This window comes from Sturnira hondurensis, unplaced genomic scaffold, assembly GCF_014824575.4.
Source record: "Sturnira hondurensis isolate 20B ecotype Veracruz unplaced genomic scaffold, ASM1482457v3 Scaffold0008459, whole genome shotgun sequence".
In the NCBI taxonomy this organism is placed as follows: Eukaryota; Metazoa; Chordata; class Mammalia; order Chiroptera; family Phyllostomidae; genus Sturnira; species Sturnira hondurensis.
In genome coordinates, this window is record NW_028081090.1 from 507,036 (window position 1) to 525,324 (window position 18,289).

Genomic DNA, 18,289 nt, shown 5'->3' on the forward strand with positions numbered 1-18,289 from the left:
CAGTTCCCAGCAGGGGACTGACTCACCAGAGGCAACCATACATTGATGTTTTTCTCCTCTTCTTCCCTTCCTCTCTAAAGATAAATAAATAAAATCTTTTAAAAAATAAAATAAAATAAAAGCAGGATTGGCAGCTGTAGATACACACACATACGCACAAACAGAATAAACACTGAGTGCTGAGAGATCTGATTAGAATGAGGATGAATGAAGAAAACAAGCCCATTGAAGCAGTCCCCCATTCCTGGGAACATGTCGGTCCAAAACAATGTCTTTCATTTATTTATCTGACGGAAAATTTTAATCTTTTCTATTAAGCTAGATACTATTTGTCCAGTTTGGCCTATATAGAAGCAACATTTTTCACTGATGAACACATAAGGTCCTCCTTGCCGGGCACATCAGGGTATCTAAGGCATGACAATTTTGCTTTGCTTTTCATTTTTATTGGCTTTATTGGGGTGACATTGGTTAATAAAATTATATAGGTTTCAGGTGTACGATTCTATAACACATCATCTGTACATTGTGTTGTGTGTTCACCACTCCAAGTGAAGTCTCCTTCCATCACCATTTACCCCCCTCTTCACCCTCTCCTACCTCCCACCAAACCCCCTTTCCCTCTTGTACAATGATTTTGAAGCACAACTGAGGCTAAGCTCTTACCTTCTGAGCAATCCCAGAGTTTACACAATGGTGTCGAACTCTTATTCCATGACCATAGAAAACTTTAAGACTGCCTTCTCTTATTCAGGAACCGAAGCTGAGGACTAAGATCCTTAACACTGAAAAGAACTTGGAGCTGTGATACCCGGATGGATTTTCTCCGATTTCTGTACTGGCATGTTTATGTTGCACAGCTTTATGAACAAGGGAGCCGAAATAGGTGACCTGACTGACATTTGGTGAGAAGTGTTCAGTGAGGAAAGGAGCCAGGTATCTGAGTCCATGTCACATTCTGGCCTTTGAGATGGGAAAACGTTAGTATAGGTTGCTATCACATAAAATAAAAAGACCAGTGTGGTTTACAGACAAGGTTCCGGTGGAATCATGGAATCTTTAACTCCTAGGATCTAAAGTAGTTCATGATTAATGTTAGTATTTATACATCCTGTCAATCTGTGATTGCAGAACAGATTGCAAAAAAAAGATGTATAGAAGGCCTGTGGTCTGGTTTTGGCAGCCATAAACATTGGTTCTGTCACCCAGCCGAGTAGGTCCAGATTTTTGGCCCCTCTACATAGAGTCCATGGTATTGGGCAGTTTAATCAGGGGAGCAGCTTCAATATCCCCAGATGTAGAAGAGTGGCTTGTAAGCCATCCAAAACATTTGGTGATTTGGCAGACATTTGTGTCAAAAAGGGTAATGCTGGTATCACTTACAATTTCCTTGGCGAGTGTGAAAAAGCCACCAGTAGAAGCAAACCACAGAGTTTGTCACCCAGAAAAAGTCTAATATCGTGTCTGTTTTTAATGTTAAGGGAAATATTCTCATTTATTGTCTTTCTGGTAAAGATTTTATTTATTTATTTTTAGAGAGCGGGAAAAGGAAGGAGAAAGAGAGGGAGAGAAGCACCACTGTGTGGTTGCCTCTCATGTGCCCCCTACTGAGGACCTGGCCTGCAAACCAGGCCTGTGCCCTGACTGGGAATTGAATCATCGACTCTGGGCGACTCTGGTTTGCAGGTTGGTGCTGAATCCACTGAGCCACACCGACCAAGACTCATTTATTGTCTTTATCTGGGTAAGAGACAGTCCTTCAGCCTCTACAGAGTTTTTCCTCTGCCCAAATGACTCAGCAGAAGGAGAGGCACAATAACGTCCCTCTGGTCACAGGCGCCACACTTTATCATTCACCCTCCTTCTGTACTTAGTCCACTGGGTGTTGACAGTGGCCAGAACAAACAGTAGTTCAGACTTTTTTTGCACTAGTAGGATGTTGACATAACCAACAATTAGATCGATTAGCTAACATGGCCAGCCTTTAGTAAACTAGCATAAGAGTATCCATTTGTGCCTGGCCTGTTCAAAAAGACAGCAAGACCTGAGTTGAAAAGAGTCCATGGTGGAAACCTAAAGAGGGAAGATAGGATAGATGGAGACAAGCATTCACCAGTTAGCCTCCTAATAAATGATTAATCAATATAGAAAAAAAGTGTTCATTAATTGCATATATGTGTGTTTTTTAAAGGAAGGGTAATACGTGAAAAATACGTTTTTTGATCTGTGATCTTGGGAAAAACTGTCCTCATCATGGTGCCATCTGTTTGGGGGCCCTGGAAATCCTAGTTTAAGGTCCCCTGTAGGGACTCTTTCTCAGTTGTCTTGAGAGGAAAAGCCTGGGTTTATTTTGGCATGCCTTGCATGGACCCAGGGGAAATTTTCTTTTATTTTGATGGCCGTGTAGGTTGTTAGTGGTACCTCATAAGATCCTCCCCAGAGACATGACAGCATGCATTTTCTTCTAAAGACCTTGATGTAGCCCTGGCTGGTGTGGCTCAGCGGGTTGAGCGCTGACCTGCGAACCAAAGGGTTGCTGGTTTGATTCCCAGTCAGGGCACATGCCTGGGTTGCAGGCCAGTTCCAAGCAGGGGACTCACGAGAGGCAACCACACATTGATATTTCTCTCCTTCCCTTCCCCTCTAAAGATAAAAAAATAAAATCTTAAAAAAAAATACCTTGATATACATCCAGTCTCATGATTGAAAAGGATGGCAAATCAGTTGGTGGAGACCATGCTTCTTTTACCTGTTGGCAATATACTTCAAGTATAGTAGCTAGTTCTTGTATATAGCTAGTCATAGCATCAAATTGTTCACTTAAATTCCCATAAAGTTCACTTAATCCAGGAATGGGAGGTTTAGGGATGCCTGTAAGCATTAGGTGTCCAAATAACTACTTCAAAAGGGGTTAATCCATGTCTCTGATTTGGAACTTTTTAAAAAGATTTTATATATTTATCTTAGAGGGGAAGGGAAGGGGAGAGAGAGAGAGAGAGAGAGAGAGAAAGAGAGAGAGAAATATCAATGTATGGTTGCCTCTCATGCGTTCCCTGCAGGGAACCGGGAACTGGCCTGCAACCCAGGCATGTGCCCTGACTGGGAATCTAACCGTGATCGTGTGGTTCCCAGGCCCGTGCTCAATCCACTGATCTACACCAGCCAGGGCTGGAACTTTTTTTGATCTTTATAAGGGGCAAGAGCGAAGCTTCTGGCCATTTCAGTTCCATTTTTTAAAAGATTTTATTTACTTATTTTTAGAGATCTTTAGAGAGAGGGGGAAGGGAGGGAGAAAGAATGGGATAGAAACATTGATGTGTGGTCGCCTCTCATGCAGCCCCAACTGGGGACCTGGCCTGAAACCCAGGCATGTACCCTGACTGGGAATCAAACTGGTGACCCTTTGGTTCACAGGCTGGTACTCAGTCCACTGAACCACACCAGCTAGGGCTAAATCTGGTTTCTTAATGGATGTTTCCTAAAGTCTTTTTTATGTCTAGATTTTTAATTTTTGTTTGCCTTGGTGATTAAGGATGATATGTAGTATGAAACTTTAATGTCTATCCCAGTTTTTGCAAGTAGATGGTTCATTTCTGCTGTGAAATGAAATTCTTTGATTCAATCCAGAAACGAATGCCAAAATATGTAATAATCCCAGTTATTAGTTTCATTACCACTGTTGTACTGTTAGCATGTCTAGTCAGGTACCATTCAGATCACCCATAAACATGCAGACAATGACCAAATAGTGAGAATAACTGGGGTTAAGTCAATGAAAGCCATTTGGAGCGTGCAGTGTGGTCCTAGGAGGACTTCCTGGGATATGTTGATTTCCTCCAGAAATTTGTGAGACTTTCAAGCAGTGCACTAGGAAATAATTAGATCAGGAATTTTGTGGATGCCAAGGCAAAAGCAATTGTCTCTTGGTTCCTTAACTATCCCCCGTCTGCACATATGTCCCATTTGGTGGGTGTAAGTATAAACTGCAAAGTCAAAAGAGAAGGAGCTCTGTTTGGCCCAATATACAAGCCATCTAACAAGTGTTTGCCACTCTTTTGTATCCATTTTTCTTTTTTAGACTGTGGGGCATGCGCCTGTTTGTGAATAATATCAGTGAGGGATAAAGGCAGGTTTAAAAATTGGGTAGAGAGAGGAGAAAGGAGGTCCATTTTGAGCTGCATATTTAGCAGCTTTGTCAGCCCTGTCATTTCCTAAAGATAGAGTACCAGTTTCCTTAGTGTGGGCTGAGAAAGAATGGTAATTTCAGAAGGGAGGTAAACAGCTTATAATAGAACAGCAATTATATATCCATTAGCAATAGGAGCTCCTGCAGAAGTTAAGAATCCATGGGATTTCCAAATGGTGCCAAAAGCATGACAGATTCCTAAAGCGTATTTAGATAGTAGCAGTTTTATGAACCCAGTTTTTCCCTAGAGTTCTATAAATTATATCCAGTTTAGTTTTATGATCTTAAAGTTGTCAGGAATCTGTGTTCAGAGTTCTTTTTATGAGTCTCATTGAAGATGAAGCACTTCTGTAAAAAAAGCATGAGAGTGAAACAATAACTTCCTATAAATGATGACAGACTGAAAATGGTGTGGTTAAAGCTTTGATGAGAAGGCAATTGACAAGGAAATTTAGTTATTTCTGTAATACACATGTTAAGATAGTGACTAAAATTATGACTGATAACATTATACCAAGACATATCAGAATTTTAGAAATTATATATAATTTTAGAATATGTATCTACTTATATATACATAACATAAAGAAGGCTTAGTATCATTTCTCATTTGCCAATGCTCCCATGTAGTCTAATATATCAAAGAAGCTGAATTAGCTGAACACTTCTCTTCTAAGGAGAGAAAATAAATCTTTGAGGTGCTCTAGGGGCCCTCTGGTAAACCCCAAAGTTATTTTTAGGTCAGTGTGACTTAATTAAAAAACTGATTTGGGGAAGTTTCTCAAAAATATTAAAAGGTTTTAGAACATTTGATCACATAGGATCATAGCTTACTAAGAAACAATACATAGATAACCATGTAATCATAGTGACAAAGCCTTCACAGGCAATTACAGGAAGTTACACAGTTGTATGTAAAAGGTAGTGCTCTTAATGTTAGGAAGACTCAATTTTAAGCAATGAAAGACTGGATGAAGACAGTGCGAAGCAGAGTTAGTAAGACACAAAATCTTCTCATAATATTTTATCAGGATCAGACTAATAGTGCAAGAAAATTTTGTTCCTTTAGCAGATGAAAGAAAATTAAGTTTTGGTTTTATATAAGTATATTATTAATATTAAAGTTTTCTAGAAAACTCTATAACAGCCCTGGCTGGGGTGATTAAGTGGATGGGAAGCAAAGGATCCCTGGTTCGATTCCCAGTCAGGGCACAGGCCTGGGTTGTGGGCCAGATCCCCAGGTTGGAGGTGTGTGAGAGGCAACCACACATCGATGTTTCTCTCCCTCTCTTTCTCCCTCCCTTCCCCTCTCTCTAAAAATAAATAACATTTTTTAAAGCTGAAAATATCAGTCAGGGACATTTATTTTTTAAGATTTTATTTATTTATCTTTACAGGGGAAGGGAAGGAGAGAAGGAGAGAAATATCAATGTATGATTACCTCTCATGAGTCCCTTGCTGGGAACTGGCCTACAACCCGGCATGTGCCCTGACTGGGAATCGAACCATGATCCTGTGGTCCACAGGCCCACGCTCAATCCACTGAGCTACACCAGCCAGGGCATATTTTTAAAAAACCTAAAAACTTTTCCAGCTTAACCACACATAAAATTTCTTTTCCAAGTTTCCTTTTTTATAAACATTTTACAAATTTCTGGGTCCATTTTAGTTTGTCCCTTGTTCTTTACCCACTCAGAAATAACTGACTTCATTTAGGACAAAATCATTTTCACTTTCCTCAATAAAATGCATCTTCACAATTCCAATTTTTTCATAGCCTAAAAACACATCTTATCATTTTATTAGTTTTAATTACCTATATTAGAATGTTTAACCCTTAGAAACCTTTAATTTCTAGTGAAAACCAAGAGGTAAACAATCAGGAATGGTTCTTTATTGATAAATTTATTAACATGTGCCACGATTTTTAGAAATGCTGTTTGCCCTTAAAGAACATGATGGTTAGGAGTGCCAAACCCCTCCCCCGTGCTATTGGAAATACACATAACTTTTGACTTCCCCAGAACTTAACAACAATCATCCATTGATATCTGCAGGGGATTGATTGCTTCCAGAATGCTTCACAGATGCCAAAGTCCATGGATGTTCAAGTTCCTTCTATAAAATGCTATAGAACAATGCATACAGTCAGCTCTCTAGATCTGCAGATTCCCAACACAAATCAAAAATACCCCTGGTTGCTTGAATACACAGATGCAAAACCCAAGGTCACAAAAAGGGTTGATGTATATTTACCCTAAATAGATGTATATTTATTGAAAAAAATCCACTTATAAGTGGACCCACGCATTTCAAAACCACGTTGTTCAAGAGTCAATTGTGCATGCTTCTTCATACTTATATTATTCATGAATATTTTATGGGACATTAGACAAAGTCAATTATTATCCCAAGCTATTTTATTTTTATATAAATATCATTTCTTTAAAAATTATTTATTTATCTGACAGAGAGAGAGGTGAAGAGAGAGACATTGATTTGCTGTTCCACTTATTCATACACTTATTGGTTGATTTTTGTATGTGCCCTGATTGGGTATCAAGCCTATACCCTTGGTGTATTGGATGAAGTTCTAAACAGCTGATCTACCCAGCCATGGCCCAAGCTATTTCCTCTGCTGACAAGTGAACTTGACTTTTAGTACACCTAAGTAGAATAAAAATATTATATTAAACATGGCTAACTCTAAATATATGCATTAAAAATAAACCAAGTTAAATTAGCTTTACCAAATATTTTTCTAGATCATGTGAATTTGAAAAACATCAGGGTTAGTTTTTATTCTTTCTTAATTTATATAAACAGTTAATTCCTTTCAGCCAATTAAATAGAGCTCTTTATAAACCACTTTTAGAAATATCCTCTGGAGGCAGAAAATATCATAGTTTTATAGTCCCACATACAAATATCCATACATATATAGACCTGCAAATAAATAGATAGACACACATACAAATATTTACATAGATGCAACCAGAGACCTGATAGTTCATTTTAAAATTTTAGCTAGGAAACAGGTACAATAATGCAAAACACATTAATTTATAGATAACAGTTGGAATACGTTTATCTGCTCAAATGATTAATTCAGACTTTTTATTTTTTGTGGAGGAGACTTTTAAGATTTGTATTTGTCCCTGACAAACCAGGGAACTGGGAAGATATTAAGGAAAATGGGCTTCATTATGGGGAATGAAGCCTTTCTAGCAATTTGTACTTTTTTTAAAGACCATTTTTCTTTCCTTTATTTTCTGTGGTCTCAGATTTCTCCTGGTTGAGTACACTGGGCTCAGTCTCAAGCAGCTGTGGGATGTTATCTCCTGAGGTGTTTACATTTTAAAGACGTGGTAAAATTTATGACTTCAAAGGAGAGAAAAAATGGGAGGGCTTTTTTCTCTTCTAGGAGTTTAAGGTAATTGCTGTTTCAAATTTCCTTCCTTTACATACAAAATAATAGTGCTTCTAATGCCCTGAATTTTATCATATCTGCAAATGTCTGAAGCTAAATAGGAAGGTGTCTGAGTGGACTTTGATTTTTGTTTTAATTTCAGTCCTTCCATTTTATTAGGGAGTCTTAATGGCTAGTCATTTTATCAATATGAGAGCTCTCTAAATTTCTTTTCACAATTTAGAAGTTTCTCTAATTAATCTCAATAGTGACTTAAGCCAATAAGCCTTTTATGGCTTAACCAAAGTACAAGATCTAGAAAATTTACTCCTAGAGAAAGACCATGTTTTACCTCCTTTGAACAGAATTTAGTTTTAGATTCTCTAAGCTTACATCCACAGCTTATTTGGCTGCCTGCCAGGTATATGCATCTTCTAGCTGGAGGAAAAAGTAGACAGAAGAAATCAATGACGACCTCTGCAAAGAAAAGAATCAATACAAACAAGAGTACTCAAACCAAGTTTTTATCAAAGTTGCTCTGTCCAAGGAACTAGTTCCAAAAATATTTTCTCCTGCTAATCTAAATTTATTCTTTAAGCCCTGGCTGGTGTAGCTGAGTGGATTGAGCACGGGCCTGCGAACCAAAAGATCGTGGTTCAATTCCCAGTCAGGGCACATACCTTGGTCGCAGGCCAGTTCCCAGCAGGGGACGCATGAGAGGCAACCATACATTGAAAAAAAATTGTAGGTTGCAATCTGCATTTTTTAAAAAAAGATTTTATTTATTTATCTTTAGAGGGGAAGGGAAGGAGAGAAGGAGAGGAATATCAATGTATGGTTGCCTCTCGTGAGTCCCCTACTGGGACCTGGCCTGCAACCCAGGCATGTGCCCTGACTGGGAATCGAACCGTGATCGTGTGGTTCGCAGGCCCGCACTCAATCCACTGAGCTACACCAGCCAGGGCCGCATTTTTTGAATAAATGAAATAGAATACAATAGAATGAAACATATATAGCTTTCAATATAGGGAAATGTTTTGCTTTAATTGTATGTGTTTACTGAATATAATATAAAATATATTTCATATTTAAAATAAAATAAATTTATGTTTTAAGATTTTATTTATTTATTTTTAGAGTGGGGGAAGGGAGGGAGAAAGTGAGGGAGAGAAATATCAATGTCTGGTTGCCTCTCACATGCCCCCACTGGGGACCTGGCCTGCAACCCAGGCATGTGCCCTGACTGGGAATCAAACCAGTGACCCTTTGATTCGCAGGCCGATACTCAGTCCACTGAGCCACACTATCCAGGGCTTGCTAAATTTAGAAAGAGAAAAAAAATACCATTTTCTTTTTCACAGCACCCACAGCTAAATGTTTCAGGAGGCTGACGAGGTAAGAAAAGCTTACCTGTTTGCTGGTTCTGTTGTCAGACACCCAGGACCTCTTAGCTGTAGTCGTCTAAGGAAAAACATCCAGAGGTGTGTTCTTTTAGCCGGCATACCAAAACCACCAGGGAGGCAGAGAAGTCCTCCCCACCCCAACCCTTCTTCAGTGCTTATGGCTGGACTAGCAATAAAGTAATAAAATCAACACAAGACTAGATAAACAGGAAAGAAAAAACAGGTGAATGAATACCTGCCCACCACAGAATCATAATACAATGCTCAGATCATAAAACGAGGCCCAGAGGCATGATAGAACCAGACACCTCTTTATACTTTTTAGACAAAAGAACAATACATTTGTGAGAAATTGACAGGGCAAAGAAAGTTAGTGCTGATTGGAAAGCAATCTAAGCAAGATTTAGGGATTTATTAATGACACATTTAAACAAAGTAGTACATTTAAAAAGAGGAGGTAAGAGTTGATTATAGAGACTTTTTGGCTCTGAGTCGTTTAACTCTAGCAATAGGGGAGTCTTCCAGGTTGGGGTAGGACACCTTTCCCAGGGGACATTTATTTCCTGCATTCAAGGAGACAAGGGAGGGCCAAGGTGCCCTTCTGGTACTGGCTGCTGGTCAGGTAACTTGAATTCAAAATAATCATGCACCACTGTGGGATATATTCGGCCAGCCAGTATTGGGCCCTAACGTATCTCTCTATTCCTATTTTATTAATGTGTTTATTTTCAGGAATGGAGTTGAATTTTTCAGCATGTTTTCTTTTCTTGGACCTATTAAAACGATCAGTTATCATCACTACATTTCCTGCTTCTGAATGAACGTTATATTTCTGGGGAAAGCTCTACTTGATTACTGGGTGTTATTATTTTGCCAGATTTGATTTGCTAACAGTTTAAAATGTTTGTACCTATATTAATAAGTGAGACTGATATATAGTTTTATTTTATATTTTAACATCAATGTGTGGTTGCCTTTCATGCAGCCCCCACTGGGGACTTGGCCCCCAACCTAGTCTGTGCCGTGTCATGTGCAGTGACTGGGAATCGAACCAGTGACCCTTTGGTTGACAGGCCCCACACTCAGTCCCCTGAGCCACACCAGCCAGGGCTACAGTTTTTTTTTAAGATTTTGTATTTATTTATCTTTAGAGGGGAAGGGAAGGGGAGAAGGAGAGAAGGATCAATGTATGGTTGCCTCTCTTGAGTCCCCTGCTGGGAACTGGCCTGCAACCCAGGCATGTGCCCTGACTGGGAATCGAACCGAGATTGTGTGGTTTGCAGGCCCGTGCTCAATCCACTGAGCTACACCAGCCAGGGCATACAGTTTTATTTTTTTAGCACTGTGTTTGTCAGGTTTGATGCCATGTTTACACTGGTCTCTAGAATTATAAATTTCCCTTTTCCCTCTCTTCATAAAATTTTGTATAGTGTGGAAATTATCTGCTCCTCGAAGACGTGAATGAAAAGCCTGTGAAACCATCCAGCCCTTCAGGAGTAGGAAGATATATCTTTGGCAACTTTTTTTTAAAGTTAACACATGCATACGGTAACAATTTCAAACTGTGTGAAGGGTCATACACTAAATAGTTCTCCCTTGAAAGTCAATAAATAGTCCCTCAGCTTCTTTCCCCAAAGGCAAGCACTGTTATCGTTTCTTGTGTTGCCGTTAGAAAATTGTCTGAAATATTAAAGCACATAAATATATATAGGGTGAGCAAAAGCAGGTTCACAGTTGTTCATATGAAAAAATATATAAGAATAAACTCTTGTGTTTCACATACTCATCATTGTAAACCTACTTTTTCCCACCCTTGTCTATTCCTTTTCCCTAGATGATGGCATACCATCCAAACTTTTCTGTACCTTGCTTTTTATATATTTAAATTTTCTTTTCAAAAATTTTGTCGTAATTAACTTCCCTACTTCATTTTTGAGTTACTTTTGATCATTTTTTTTCTAGGAAACTGCCTGTTTTCTCAGTATTTAAGTTGTCACAGGGTTGTCTCTAATATTGTCCTGTAATTTAGAACTAGTAAAGTGCTTTATACATTTTGGCCTAAATGTTAATACCACTTCCACTACTTATAAAGTTTCTAAGTAGTTCTGGGTAAATCATGAGGGTAATGCTGTACCATGAACACCCATAGCCTGACAGAGGGTAATGACTCTAAGTGTATTGAAGAATACTGAATTAGTCTGGCAATTCTGTGGCACCTATTTATAACGAAAAATATAAAACCATTCCTATTTTAGGAGCTTCCTCCACAACTTTCCATGCCTATGCCACCCCCTTCCTCCACAACCTTCCATGCATAATTTCTTTCTTCATAGCATGTTATCTCACACTCAACCTGTACCCTATTAGCTAACAAACTGGCACTTTTAATCTGAAACAATGCCTAAGTAACCTGAGCACTGCCTGCCTCCACTATTGTTTTATGGCCTGTCCTGCTCTTCAACTAGCATCAAAGCCATCTACAAGAGCGGCAAAGAGGCGAAGAGATGAGGTTAGGGGACAGAAGTTGAGGCTGAAAGTTAGGGAGAGATAACTAACTTTAGAGGTTGCCAAGGAAATGGAAGAGGTTATCAATGGCTTTAGGGAAGTGGGGGGGGATTTGGTAATCCAATAATAAGCTCTGGAAACGGGGGCCAGTGTCACTCAGGGCTGAGGGGTGTTGTGGTAGGAGAGTGGCTATCGGAGGCTGAGGCTGGGACATTATACATAATATTCTACTGTAATTTTAAAAGGCTTCATACCTACTGGTCTAAATTTTAATATCACTCTCGTCAGTATTTGCACAAGTACTGAACATGTTCTTGGTCTGAAAAATTTTAAGAATATTTAAACAAAACAATGCACACACAATTCCATTAGTTGATTAACTCTGTCCCACCACATTCCAGATTCTTTCTCCTTTTTTCCCTTTTTTAAAATTTAATTATTGTTCAAGTGCAGTTTTCTGTCTTTTACTCCCATCCCAGCCCCCCCCCCCCGCCGATTCTTTCTCCTTAAGGTTACTACTTAGATGCTTTCCTGGATTGCTAATTCAAAAATGCAAAGTACTTTATTTCACACCCTTCTATCCTGCTGTTTTTTTTTAAGCCGAAAACTGGTATTTACGTCCCCAAAAGGCACTAGGTATCCTGACTACTACTTAGTCAACACGGGATGCATTGCCTGACCTCATTTTAGCCCGGGGTTGAGGTGAACTGGAGTCAGAAACACCTAGAGAACCCCGTGATCAGGTTGGGACATGCAGGATTTGAAAAAGTTATTCTTACAATAATCACCCTCTTTCAGACCTTGAACATTTTTAATACTTGCCCCAAACCACTTAGCAAGTTTGGAAGCTGTAGTGGGATTAAAATTTTGCCCAATGTCTATAGAGAAGCTCCCATCTTCTCCTCAAAGAGCGTGAGGGAGGAAAATAATCCTGGAGGTCGGCGTGCACACAATACGCAAGTTTATGAAATTCGAGAACGTGGGAAGAGGACAAGGAAAGAGGGCAGGAGCGCAGGGAATCAGCCGAGCAGGGGCTACAGAGGCGGGAGCAGCAGATTAGGGAGAGCTTTCGCACGGAAAGGTGAGGTTTTCCCGCGGCCCGGGGCGGGGCAGCCGGTTCCGTAATCAGCTTGCTGGGGACAGGGCACCCTGAGCCTACCCGGGACAGCCGGGACGGGCGCGTGGGGGCGGGGGAGAGCACGTAGCCCGGGTCCGGAGACCTCAGAGCAATCTGAGAATCGGGGTTACGTGTGAAAGGGGAGTGTGTCTGGTGGGACCCGTAGCCCAGAAGAAGCGAAGGGAGGAGACAAGAACCTGTCCTCAAGACCCGGGACAAAGGACAGTAAAGAGCCCGGCGCGCCAGCCTGGGATAGGCGCCTTTCGGTGACGTAGTCCTCCCGCGATGACGCGGTGACGAGCTGGGACCTCCACGTCGTCGATTCCGCAAAGGCCTGTGGGAGCAACCCTGGAGCAGCCGGGCCAAGATGGCGGAGGCGGCGGAGTCTCCAGGAGACCCGGGGACAGCGTCGCCCAGGCCCCTGGTGAGCTGGGGATCTGCGAAAAGAGGGACCGAGGGTTAGGCAAAGTGTCCCTTAAGGAAGTCAGGTGATGGGCCCTCGGCCCTAGAGAATCGGAACCCCTTTCTCCCGCAGGCCCTTCCTGTAGCCGATTCCAGAACCAGTCCCAGCACTGCACCTGTTCTTGGGGCTAACCGCTTCGCCCCTCGCCTTCCTCGTGCCTTCCACGCCTTCTTGTGAAACTGCCATTCACTTTCCTTTCCCGTACTCGCATAGCTTGTCCTCTTTCCCTACATTGTGTTAAATGCCGAGCTTTAAACAATTTAAGTGTGTTTGCTTCTGCCGTCCCCTAATTTTATCAAGACCTGTCACTAGCCCGTGTTGGAGTAGCAGCATTCCAGGGTTAATGAAAGATTTGCAACGTGGTAACTTGGTTATTGATTTCGGTGACTCAGGTAGTTTTGGTATGATCCCTGCCCTCCTGTCGCAGCTCCTTGCCATCCTGTTCACGATGCTCTCTCACTCCTGTTTGCACAGCGGATAGTATTTCTATTGAAAGTACGAGCCCAAAGCCTGGACAAGTATTTCACAACACAGGTGGTGGAGTTAAATTTACCTGGACTGGAATCACCCACTCTGCTGCTTGTGTGAATTTGGGAAAGTCATTTCATGGAGAGTATTTCTTCATCTGTAAAATGAAGATTAAAAAAATACATACCTCAAAGAGTTTTTAGGAAGGCGAGATGGCATAATTTATGTAAAGTGTCTAATACAATCAGTGCCATGAACTGAGGAGTGTAATTAACTCAACATTCCGCCCCCAAGTCCCTTATCCTAAGCAGGGTTCAGTTATCTCCCAGTGTTAGGTAGCAGTTGTTTAATGAATGGTACATCCCATTCCTGTGTTTTAAATTGGCATCATAGTAGAAGACTGAACTGGGAGTTAGGTGACATTGATTCTAGTCCTAGATCTGCTTACTAGCTCTGTTTGTTCATCTCTTCATTCATCAAGTATTTATTGAGCATCTAATATGTTCCAAGCAATCTTAGGCACTTGGGATAAAGGAACGGAAAAGTGTGAGGTCCAAGTTGTGATGGAACATCTGTGGCCCTGAGCAAATCACATGGAACCCATTTCCTCATTTGGAAAATGGGGATAGTAACTCATCACAGAATTAGTGAGAGTACTAAATGAGCTAATTATACACATAATGCCGGGAGTGACATAGTTACAGGTGCCAAACTATTTTTAGTTCTTGTCTTTCATTTAAACTGCTCCACTGCTCTTTTAATGAAGCTTTCCTCGATTACTTTTAATGGTCTGGTCACTCATTATTCAGTACCCATTCTGCTTCTATTCAATAATGTTTATTGAATTTCTAAAATGTGTAATGTGCTATGCCAGAGCAACTATTTAGGGACTACAAATAACCTGCTCTAAATGGTGCTTACAGCCTAATTCGTAGGGATAAGACAAATGTACCTATTAATATAAGGCAGGAAATACTATGAATATTTAGAAGAAGATGCTATAATGTCTAGTTGGGGTGATGAAGCAAGCTACAGAAGTTGTATTTAAGAGGTTCTCAAAGGATGGGTAAGATTTGAAATTCCAGGTGAGCATAATAGTTATTGATGATTGAGTACCTGCTGCATGCCAGGATTGTTCTAAACATCCTGTGTATATTTTCTAACCCCCACAGCAACCATTTCTGTAAGATGATTTTCAGACTGTGTTTTACTTGCAGAGGAGGAGGTGACTCAGAAATGTTTGACAATTTCCCAGGGGTCTCACCAGCAGTTAGAGATCAGGCCTGAAATTTGAACCTAGGTCTGCTTCTGAAGCCCAGATGATTTCTAGTAGCATTACACAGACTCTTTATCAGCTAAGGTACAGAGGTTGGAAGGTACTGATGCATTTCTACAAAGAACAGAAAGATTACTTGGGCAGAAGCACAATGAAGTATTAGGAGGTGAGCCCTAAAAGACAGGCTACTGAATTAGAGAGGCAGTATGGAACAGTGCTTAGGTAGGAATATGAGATCTGGGGTCAAATTGCGGAGGTTTGATTCTAAGCTCTATTCTTCAGTTAGCTGTGGGCTGTTGGGGAAATTACCAAACCCCTCCATGCCTTGGTTTTCCCATCTGTAAAATGGAGATATAGTAACACTTAGGTAATAGAGGCTTTTGGTGAATTAAGTGAGCTAACACATAAAACTTAGTGGTGCACCTGGCACATAATAATCATGCAGTAAATGTGCTGTCTTATCGACTACTAAGCTGGGAGGTTTAACAGGCACTGAGGAGCCAGTGAAAGTTTTTGAGGAAAGTTTAAAATCATGAATTTGACAATATAATGGAGGAAGGGTTATCGTGGGGAGTGTCTGGAATCTAGGAGACCTGCAGAACTGTTGCAGTAGTTCTAGGAAGAAGTGATGGCTGCTTGGACTAGAGTACTGGCGGGAGACATGAGGATTCAAGAAAGGCAGAATCCTTGAGGATTTTCAGTGCTTGGGAGAAGGAGTTTTAGATCAGCTTTGCAAACTCTAGTGTGCCTAGCAGTCATCTGGGAGAATCATGCTAAATTGCAGATTCTGATTCAGTAGATGCAGAATGAGGTCCTAGGTTCTGCATTTCTAACAAACTCCCAGGTGGTGCCGTTCCTCCTAATACATTTTGAAAAGCAAGCCAGTATTTATATGGGAGGATAGTGGTGCCCTGGACAGAAATACATAAGCAGAGGACGAGGGCCCTAAAAATTGATTAGTTCCCTTTTGTACATGTCTACTTTGAGATATTGGCAGGCTGTCCAGTAGATAGCCAGCAGGCAGTTGGACTGTTAAAACCTGGACCTCAGGACTCGGAAGAGGTCTGAGCTAGAGATATTAATTTATGAGTCATCTGCATAGAGTGGGAAAGACGGAATCTTGGGTAATGCCTATCTTTTGCCTATATATTTAGGGAGCAGGAAACAGTTGTAATAATGGCTTTAGCCTGGAGTCTGTAAGAAAGCTGGTCCCAGGTGAAGGGGCTAGCTAGAGACCATGCCACAGGCCACTCCCTCCCCACTTCTTGGAACCAGGCCTCTTGGACTGAGCTGGCTTCTGCTTGATGCTGCCCTCACCCCACCCTTGTTGATTCGTTTCTTTCTCCAGGATTTTAGTCATTAGTATAACCCATCTGCTCCCAGCCACTTAAAGCTGCAGTCCCTGCTTTTACTATGTGTTTTTGACCCTGCCTCTACCTGCTCCCCTTGTTGGCCCAAGCCAGGCCACAAAGTGACCATGTATGTTTCTGTGCACATAAGTACATATATGTGCACACGCCTGCCTGCCTGCACAGGGGCAAGGGGAGGGACATGGGGTCCAAGCCAGCTTTCATTCCCACTGAGGGCTGGTTGAAGAATAGGGTGCGCTAGCTGAGAGCCTGCATGCCCTGTCTGCCTTACCTTGGGCTGAGGGCCACAGATCCTGGCTCAGCTCAGTGAACAATGTCACTAATTCTCTTGAGAAGAGATACTGAGGAAGGGTTAGGTTGGATATTAAGATGGGAATCACATGACAGTCTAATGACTGCAGTGACTTCTGAAACCAGTTAGCTGGAGTTAGGTCAAACTTCACAGGTTGAGCCACAGTCTCCACAAGACTGTTGTCACTTGAGACATCAGCCACAGGTTCAGAGGCTCCCAGAAGCGTCCTCACTTCTGACGTATTGGCTACAAATCAAGGATTCCCATGATCCCCTCAGGCTCCGTAATTCACTAAAGTGACAGAATGACTCACAGAACTGAGGACAGTACTATATTTAAAATTACAGTTTTTGTTTTATTTTGTTATAATTTTATTATACCAAAAGGATACAGTTGAAACCAGCAAAAGAGGGAGATGCATAGGGTGAGGTGAGGGAGGGTCCTTAATACAAAGCTTCCTTGTCTTCTGCGAAGAGAATCAGGGCCCTTTTACCTTCCTCATACATCAAAGTGTGACAAGATGCAGAGTATTGGCAACCAGGGTACCTCACGAGTATAACTAGAATTTTATTGGGGTTTCATTATGTAGGCATGACTAACTGGATTATTGGCTCCTCCCCTCCCCAGAGGCCAAGTTTATGTCACAAAGCCCCAACCCTCTAAGCTTGTGTTTGGTTTTTCTGGAGTGGTTAGTCCCCATACTAAGTCATCTCCTTAGCATAAACTATAGGGCGAGGGTTGGGGGTGGCTACTGTGACTACCCGGTTAGCTAAACTCTTAGGCCCAAATATGAATAACAAAAACACTACCATTTGGGGAAGTAAAAGGGTTTAGAGGCTACCTCGCAGGAACAGAAGACAAAAGCTAGGCAATTTTTTTAACATTTTAACAAACATTTTATTTATGCTGTTACAGTTGTCCCCATTTCCCCACTTTTGTTGCCTTCCACCCAACCCTTCACTCCCTCAGGCAATCCCCACACCACTGTCCATTTCCATATGTCATACATACATGTTCTTTGGCAAATCCTTTTGCCTTCTTTAAACCAGTTCCCATTACCCTCCCCTCTTACAGATCTCAGTCTGTTGCCTGTTTCTATGCTTCTAATTCTAGTTTGTTTTTTAGTTTACTTTGTTCATTACATGCCACATACAAATGATTTTGTATTGTGTTTGTCTTTCACTGGCTGGCTTATTTCACTTAGCATAATACTCTCCAGGTTCACCCATACTGTTACAAAAGATAAGAGTTCCTTAATTTCTACTGCTCTGTAGTATCCATTGTGTAAATAACCAAAGCTCTTTCACCCACTCTTCTTGTGATAGGCACTCAGGCTGTTTCCAGAACTCTTTTTTTAAAATTTATTTAATTATTTTTCAAGTGCAGTTTTCTGTCTATTACTCCCATCCCATCCCATCCCATCCCACCCCCCATCCTCCCCCCTCCCTCCCATTTCCACCCTTCTCAGTTGTCCATGTATCCTTTATATAGGTTCCTCTAAATCCCTCCCTTATTTCCCCTGAAATTCCCTCCCCTCTCCCCTCTGGTCACTGTCAGCCTGTTCTCTATTTCAGTGTCTTTGGTTATATTTTGCTTGCTTATTTGTTTTGTTGTTTAGCTTCCTGTTAAAGGTGAGATCATATGGTATTTGTCCTTCAACGCCTGGCTTATTTCACTCAGCATAATGCTTTCCAGTTCCATCCATGTTGTTGCAAAAGGTAGTAGCTCCTTCTTTCTTTCTGCAGCATAAAATTCCATTGTGTATATGTACCATAGTTTTTTGATCCATTCATTTACTGA

The 18,289-nt window shown here is 41.1% G+C and overlaps 1 protein-coding gene and 1 long non-coding RNA gene across 3 annotated transcripts in view; one reads left to right on the forward strand and one right to left on the reverse strand.

The window, feature by feature from the left end:
* Positions 1 to 4,341: 4,341 nt before the first annotated feature.
* On the reverse strand, positions 4,342 to 12,887 carry LOC118992918 (uncharacterized). Of its 2 annotated transcripts, none has more exons than XR_005067738.1 (4): positions 12,818 to 12,887; positions 9,006 to 9,164; positions 7,948 to 8,033; positions 4,342 to 4,534 (listed from the first exon to the last, which is right to left on the reverse strand). It is a non-coding gene; the product is annotated as an uncharacterized LOC118992918 (long non-coding RNA). The 2 variants fall into 2 exon arrangements; XR_005067737.1 differs by lacking the exon at positions 4,342 to 4,534 and adding an exon at positions 6,039 to 6,314.
* The window catches only part of YIPF6 (Yip1 domain family member 6), a 32,445-nt gene continuing 27,041 nt past the window's right edge, over positions 12,886 to 18,289 (forward strand). Inside the window, exon 1 of the mRNA XM_037054968.1 lies at positions 12,886 to 13,044. Within this exon, the coding sequence (XP_036910863.1) occupies positions 12,988 to 13,044 (57 nt within the window). The 5' untranslated portion in view covers positions 12,886 to 12,987. The remainder of the gene's footprint in view (positions 13,045 to 18,289) is intronic.